The sequence below is a fragment of the Peromyscus maniculatus genome, chromosome 3 (genome assembly GCF_049852395.1).
Source record: "Peromyscus maniculatus bairdii isolate BWxNUB_F1_BW_parent chromosome 3, HU_Pman_BW_mat_3.1, whole genome shotgun sequence".
NCBI lineage: Eukaryota > Metazoa > Chordata > Mammalia > Rodentia > Cricetidae > Peromyscus > Peromyscus maniculatus.
The window spans coordinates 140,452,258-140,460,096 of NC_134854.1; the positions used below are offsets into that span (position 1 = coordinate 140,452,258).

The 7,839-nt window shown below is 55.1% G+C and overlaps 1 protein-coding gene across 2 annotated transcripts in view; it reads right to left on the bottom strand.

Moving 5' to 3' along the window:
- Ret (ret proto-oncogene) overlaps positions 1-7,632 on the bottom strand; it is a 43,541-nt gene extending 35,909 nt beyond the window's left edge. Inside the window, exon 1 of one of the 2 annotated variants that reach the window (XM_006992985.4) lies at positions 7,345-7,632. In XM_006992985.4, coding sequence (XP_006993047.1) covers positions 7,345-7,417 — 73 coding nt within the window. In that variant the 5' untranslated portion in view covers positions 7,418-7,632. Of the gene's footprint in view, positions 1-4,190; positions 4,276-7,344 lie in introns of those variants that run through there. The other variant, XM_076567703.1, reaches the window with a different exon arrangement.
- Positions 7,633-7,839: the final 207 nt, after the last annotated feature.

Consider the following 7,839-nt stretch of genomic DNA (forward strand, 5'->3'; position numbering starts at 1 on the left):
GCCCAGCCTATAAGATTCTTAGGGAGGGAAAGTTCCTGTGGTAAGTCCGAAGACTCCAATGGATAGTTCTAAACCCACGGCATCACAGGAGGTCCTAGTTAAAATCAGCGCACCACAAACAAACACAACAAGAATATGGTAAAGGGGCCCTGTGGAGGGTTATGATGACAGAGGTGGGTGGGAGACAAGAGAGGATGCTGGGTTAGTAAACAGAATGAACTACATACACGTATAAAACTGTCAGAGAAAAAAATTAACAAAAACAATGGCCAAAGGACAATATGCACAACCAGCCAGTGAGTGTGTAAACAGAGGTTCATCTAGTCTTAGGACCAGATCACTCACCTTTAGGGAAACTTACACCAAAAGCACAATGAAACACCCCTGAGCCCATGGGAAGGCTGGAGTGTCTGAACAACAGCAGGAACGAGTAAGTGTCGGAGAGGATGTGGGTGAAGTGTAAGCTTTGCTGAAAATGATGCTCCCTCCGGGGAAGAGCAGTTCAGCAGCTGCTCAAAGACCAAACACCAAAGCCTTAAGCAATGTCACTCGTGGGAAAACGGAAAACAAGTCTTAAACAGAGGGTCCAGAGGATGTTCGTAACAGAATACACACCTCCCCGGATCAAGAGATACATAAGTGCATACATAGATGGATACATAAGCAGCCGTATCCAAACAAAAGGAGTATTAAGTCACCCTTCAAGGACGGCAAACTGATGCGTGCCACAGTGAAGGTTAAACACTAATAAAAACTACCCTAAACATTGTACCATTTACACAACATGCCCGGAACGGCAAATCTAGAGACAGAAGTAGCCAAATGGGGACAGCTGTTTAATGCATATACGGTATCCTTCAGGGATGAGGGTGTGATGGAACTACGAGGGGACACTGGAAACGGGGACAGCCTAAATGCCATTGCACTAGTATCTTAAAAATGGCTACCCTTATGCTACGTTCGTTTCATTTAAAAGGTTGTTTTAAAAGACAATTCCAACAAACTGTCTCCCCCCTCACCCACAGAGGTTGGGCCCAGCATAGGCCCCTGCTGTGCCACCCAGGAAAATGGGCAGAGGGGCCCACTTGGAGAGGCCAGTGAACCGGCTAGGGGCTTGTTTGGTTGGCTTATCAACTTGGCACAAGTTAGCGTCATCTGGAAAGAGAAAAACCCAACTAAGAAAATGCCACCATGGGACTGGCCTGTAGACAAGTGTGTGAGGGAATTTTCTTGACGTGAGAGGGTCCATTCCACCATTCCACTGTAGGTAGTGCCATCTCTGGAGAGATGGTCCTGGTGTGTGTGTGTGCGCGTGCGTGCGTGCGTGCGTGCGCGTAGGCAGAGCCACAGGAAAGCAAGGCAGTGAGCAGCATTTTTCCATGGTCTCTGCTTTAGTTCCTGCCTTGACTTCCCTTCAAGATGGACTGTAAGCTGTAAGATAAAATTGCTTACCACATTGCTTTTAGTCATGGTGTTTATCACAACAGGAACAAAACTAAAAAGGGTCCCAAGTCCGGAGACCGCCCCTCATCTCCAGAATTCGTACAGTGACACCCCATCTGGGGCCCCACTCACTCCTCTCTGAACCCCCCCCCCACAGTCCACCCTGCACTGAGATGGGGCTCTGTGGTGTGATTCTGACCTTCACAACACAGGCAAGGTGACACGAGGCCCTTCTAAGCCCGGCTCCACAAAGCTCTGGGTCTTTCTGTGCATATGGCCAGGTGCACAGGCCCTGGGGTGCGGCTCTCATGGAAGAGGCCATTCATGGATGTAGAGGGCATGCTGGCTGTCACACAGGTAGGGTACCTATGCTAAGCCATAGAGACTAGGTGGGGTGCCTGTTACCTAGTACTGTAGATACAGGCTGGAGTGGCTAGGGAACCTCAATCTAGACTTTGCAGGGCTCGGCAGATGTGGACTTGCTGGATCAATCTTCTGCAAAGGTGACCTCCAGCTGACCACCTGTGCTGAGTCACAGCCAGGCAGAGCACTCGCGGGGGCAAAGCGAAGCACATTAAGCCCATCTTGCCTGGGAGGAGGGTGGCTCCTAGAACCATTTGCTGCTTGGATTGCTGGTGAGCAGAAATGGATTCCTGACTTCCCCGGTGCAGTAGATGTCCCAGGTAAGAGTAGAGGGCCGCAAAGGAAGACCGGAGAAGACAAAGCCCCCAAGTCACCCAGAATCAGGCCCCATCTCTTCCTGTCACACTGGCAAAAATGTCTAAGAAATTCATTCACTGTGCGCCCCACAACTCGACTCTCACCCACTCACAGCATGGCACTTGGAGCATTTCAGGTTTCTTAAATTTCAAGATGTTAAAAGTCCCCCCCCACCCCTTTTCCTTCCTGGAATTCAAGTGTGAAAAAGTTAAGGGCCGTCTGAGGGAGTGGAATCAATTTCAATAAACACTGACCAGCATCCCTTGTCTCCTGCTCCAGGGTCACGCTGCCCCTCAGACAGCCCTGAAGAATTCAGACACCAGCACCCCAGGTCACAGAGGGAAGGCCTGGGACCACAATGAGGGGCGTCTGATGCTCCCGAGTTTTGAAGAAGGGGCTCCCTCCCATCTGCTAAGATCTGGGCCTCAGGGCCACTGGCACCTCCTGCCGCAGAGGAGAGACCACGCTGTCAGCTCACTGGGCAGGCGCACACCTGTCCAGGTGCACAGTTAACCTGAAGTAGCATCTGGGCTGCTCTGCTTAGCGGAGCTACCTATGAGGCAAAAGCAAACAGACGTGTTTGCTTGCGGCCGGCCACCTGTTCTCCTCAGAGCCCAGGTGGTGCCTCAGAAGCAGCCCTCAGGGTCTCACCAGTCAGCCTTCTAAGGGGCACCGGTGGGCCTGGGAAGGAGCTGCCACAATACAACAGCACTCTTCCTCTCTTCTCCTCTCACCCCGAGAAGGTCAGGCTTTCACAGTAGATGGCTCAGGGATCTCCCGACTCAGGACAGAGTCCAGTCTCAGGCGGAGAGGGATGGTCCCTGAAGCCCCCTACAATAAATCACACCGCTGTTGAGGCCTGCTCAGGGCTTCTCCACGGCTGTAGAGAATAGGGAGATGGGTGATGGGGGAGGGAACAGCTGGGGAAAGAAAGGAGGAGGACGAAGAGGCACAGGCCACAAGAGCCCTGCAGGGTCCTGGAGCCTCGGTGTGGAAAGGCTCTATGTCCTAAATCCCAGGACATAAAGCCCTGGCTGCTGTTATGAACGGGGGGGGGGGGGGGGGGAAGCTTAGAGGCAGCTGTACCAACCCCACAACTTCCTAGGGTGAAACACCCCATAAGATTACAGAGGACGGTCTTCACAGACCAGAGACAGGGGGCCCCCGCTGCCATCACCTCCTCCGCGGCCCATGTCTAGTACTCTCTGCTCTTCTGGAGCTGCTCACCTCTATCTGAACTACACATATTCCCTCTCTCCCTCTCCCCAACTACCAGGTGTGTCTTTTGCTGTTAGTTCCTCCTTGCAAAACACCACTCAAGGCTCTTTTCGATTAGCACCATCAAGTCATTCACACAGAAAAATAATGGGGAAGGAGGTAAAGGAAGAAAGTATCGCATTGATGGGAGAAGATGGAGGTAAGAGATCAGCAGCCAGGCAGGCCCCAGCCCTTCCCCCAGAAGCAACCCCCTCCCCCCGACAACACACCCCTCCACAGTACAATTCCAGCCACTCATCTGGAAGGAAAGAACTACTGAGTGAGCGGGGGCTGGACTCCTAGCCAACTCTGCCCTTGTTTCCTGGGCATGCGATGGGTGTTTTCCTCTATCAATCTTTCCCAGTGCCCTAGGGAGGTGGATTCCACCTGGATGACGGCACACGGCTGCATTCCTCCCCAGCACAGCTCCACGGTTAAGGCCCCAGGTGCCTCAGCAGACACTGTGCAAAAGACAGGCCTTGAGTGGCTTGTCCCCACCAGCCCTCTGGCTACATACACATGCACCTTCTAGCCATGCCTGGAGCACAGAGGGAACCTTTTCAGGACAGCTCTGACAGAGCCAGGCCTAGTGTTCATTCCTAGCCTATGGGACTCCCACAGTCAGCCAGGCAGTTAAGAGCAGCCAACATCTCACTCAGAACTCTGTTCAGACCCAGAGAGGCCAGGCCTCATGTCTGTGAGGGTTGCCGTACGTCACATGTCACTCCTAGATCTGGTCTAGTCTTTCTCTACAGCACCTTCTGACAAACCTGAGTGACTTGCCAAGGTGTGAAAGGCAGGGATGCTTCCTTCTCCCAGGTCCCTCTCCATCTCCACTCCTGGACCCAAGCTCCATCGGACTAGAGATAGGACTTGCTAAAAACTAGAGACCAGGAGCTGGGGAGTCCTTAGCTTTCCATGGACTCTAGAGTCTAGAGATTGGGAGATCCTCAGTTTGTTCACCTGTAAAATGGGAAAAGAAGGCAAACCTCATAGGGTTGCCAATGGGATGATGGGGGTAGTAGTTGTTGCTGGTGTTAGCAGGAAATAGGACCAACAAGAGTCCTCTGCCAGGCTGCAGAGGAGAAGATCCCAAGGGAGGTAGCAGCTTCCAGCTCCCCTTCCCTTCCTATCCCAGGCTCCATTTCAACAGATACCATAATTTTTAATTAGTTTTCCCCTCCCCTGGCTAAAAGGCCATTAGTACCCCATTAGGTGAATGCATCCCATTTTCTTCGCACCCCCAAGGAAACAGTGATTTACTTAAGCCCATTCCTAAAGCAATTCTACAAAATAAAGGCAATTTAGTGAATGGGCTCAGTAACTTCCCCACTCGCTGTGTGCTCTCAGGCCCCACCCTCAGGAGCTCCCTGGCTGGCCCAGCCCAGAGAATAGACACTGCAGCAGCTGGAGGCAGGAGATGAGGAAGGGCCCAGGTGAGCCTGGACCCGGGACAATCAGGACAAATCCCCCGGATCCCTTGGGCTCAGGAAGGGAAGGGAGGAAAAAGGAAACAGAGTGACCCTGTGTGCCCCAGCCCCCAGCCCCTTACTCACAAGGTTGTTGGTGTATACAGAGATGGGTCCCTCACACTTACAGAAGGCTGTCCGGAAAGGGACCCTCCCATGACATGGTGCCAGAGCCTTTCGTTATGACAGCTAGAGGTGTTAATCAAGATGCCTGGCCAGGAAGAGGAGGGACAAGAGTCTTGCCAAGTAGCTGGGGCGGGGTGGGGGTGGGGAACAAGGTGCCCTGGGACATGTATGGGAGCCTGAGAAGCTGTGATCTAGGGTCCTTGTCCATACAGTCAAGTTGTAGCTGTACTGGGAAGTGGGGAAAAAAAATCCAGAAACTTCCAACAACTTAGAGAAGGAGGCTGCCATCTCTCTAGTTCCAGGCAGGACACTGGGCCCAATAATGAGAAGATGGGGCGGGGCTCGGTACTGTATAGGGGGTGGGGCGGTGGTGGCGGTGGGTGTCTTTGGAGGATGGTGGGAAGGGAACCAGGCCATGCTGTGGGAGTACGTATGTGCCCACCGGTCTCTTGAGCGCGAGTTCATGGGAATGGTGGGAGCATGTCTTGATGACCTGACATGAGGGTGTCTGTGAGCTGAGCCCTGAGCAAGGCTCCCTTTCCTCTACCGACCCAGTCCAAACCCTGGGGGACAGGCCCAGCAACTAGAACCCTGTGTCCACTAGAGGGCGCAGGAGGCCAAGCTGCTCCCTATAATAACGGTGAGGAACCGCACCCGAGCTCTACTAGTGGCAGTCTGGAGCAGATCATTGAGTATCACACCCGCTGCTCCCCAGTCGAGGCTATAGGGATTCTCAAAAAGCCCAATTATTTCTGCCTGGGTATGAGGCCGCTCATCCCCTTTGTACCACTATCATGGGTTCTTGGCCATCCAGAAAGGGGTGGGTATAAGACAGGGATCATAGTCCCCGGCTTCTATATACTGTCTGTGGCCACCTGATTCTATGGGCCAGGGGTCTCAAATAGAAAGCCCCCAATATCTCTGCTGAATGCCAGAGGCTGGGTCGCTGCATCTGCTGGAGACCTTGCTAAATTCAGGGCTAGGCGGGTTTGGGGAAGCTGCCCCTCACGTCTCCCTACTTTACTCCTGACTACACACCTGAAGCTGTTAAGTTTAAACCCAAAGACAAGAACGCTCCACACTGTTAACTTCCGCGTTTGCTACGCAGTCTCCTGCCTACACACCCGCTGCAGCACTGTGCCCCAACACCCCAAGATCTAGCATCAGACGCTCCGATCTATTTCTTTCACAGGAACGATAAAGTCTTTATCCCATCCCCCTCTCTGCATCGGACTCTGTGGTGCCGGGAGGTCCACAAATGCAGCCTTGAGCTGGCCTGTGAACCCAGTCTCGGCAAGACATGGGGCCAGAGGCAAGGTGATCAAGGCCTTTTCTGTTTCCAAAGGCTGCAAAGAGAAAATGCCCTTTGTAAGGAAGGGGAGGAGGGTGGTCTGGGCTCTGTTCTGATATCAGAGAGAAACTTGGAATGTATATTTTCCAGCGGGGGAACCAAGTTAGGGTAGGTTGGAAGGACTCTTAACAGGTGCAGCCACGGGGGTCAACATCTTGCATCCTTAGGGTTTATTTGGTCAGGGTATAGGGATGAGGGCAGTGACCAGCCTTTGAAAGCCACACCTAATAAAGGATTCCTATGTGCGTTTGATGCCGAGCACATCACCACACTAGACTCCCGAGTGGCCAGGCCCAAAGCACTGGGTAAATGTCCGTCCTGGACCCTATTACACCTTCAAACGCCACACTTTCAGGTGCTCCAGCTGAATACCGGGCAGGGCTTAGACCGTGTCATACTCATAGGGGAAGACACGCCAGAAATCACAGGCTTTTAGGTTTTATTAAGACCAGGGCGGCAAAAACACACAAGGGAAAAATAACCTTTACTAAAGAGCCTCAGCACCCTTCAGCCAGAAGAGCACAGCTACAGAAAGTGCGGGAGTGAAATGCGCAAAGAAAACCTGGACGCAGCAGTCTTCAAGCGCTGGCGCAAGTCGCAGGCTTCCCAGGGTTGCCGATCAGTCCGCTCGCAACTGCTCCCCAACCGTGACAAGCTCGGTCCGCTTCCCCCGGGCACGCGGCCGCGGCAGGCAGCGGGACCAGCCTAGGGTGCGCAGCTGCGGCTTTGGCGAAGCACCCACTACGCCGTCCGGCCAGCGACCCGCACCGACCCGAGCCGCGCCCAGTCGGGGCCGGAGCGCTCCGGGCGCAGCCGCCAGCCGCAGAGACCCGGTTCCCAGGCCGGGAGGCCGCCAGCCGCGCAGCCGGCCGATGCCAGCCAATGTCAGCGCGCTTGTGCGCGCGTCAGCTCCCCGGCTCGGTGCGCAGCGCTAACTTCGCCCCGGTAGCTACCGTCCCAGCCGCCGGTAGGACTCACCTTCGCCCAGCAGCGGCAGCAGCAAAAACAGCTTCAGCCCCAGCCCCGGGGCGCCGGACGTCGCTTTCGCCATCGGCTGTGCGCGCGCGAGAGCCGCGGTGGAAGAGCGGGCGGGTCTCGGCGGTGGGGTGCGGCGCTCAGCCGGGCCTCCCCATGCCAGCCCGGGCGCAGCGAGCACTGCGGGCGCGTTGCGTCCGGGCGCGACTCCCAGGTGCGGACTCGGAGCCGCTCTCCGCTGCTGCGTGCACGGTCTCAGTTGCAGACCTGCGCTGCCTGCGCCCTGGGAGCGGACTGGGGCAGGGCAGGGCGCAGAGGGAGGGGCAGCGGGAGGGGCGGGACCAGGGGGGTGCGGGTGTGTGTGTAGGGGCGGGGCTCCAGGTACTACGTGGGGCAAGGTGGGGCGGCACCCGACTGCTGCGGGAACTGTGATTTCCTTCCTAGCGGAAGGCCAGTTGGAACTGGGTGCATTTGGGCTGTGGTGCTGCTGCAGGTCGA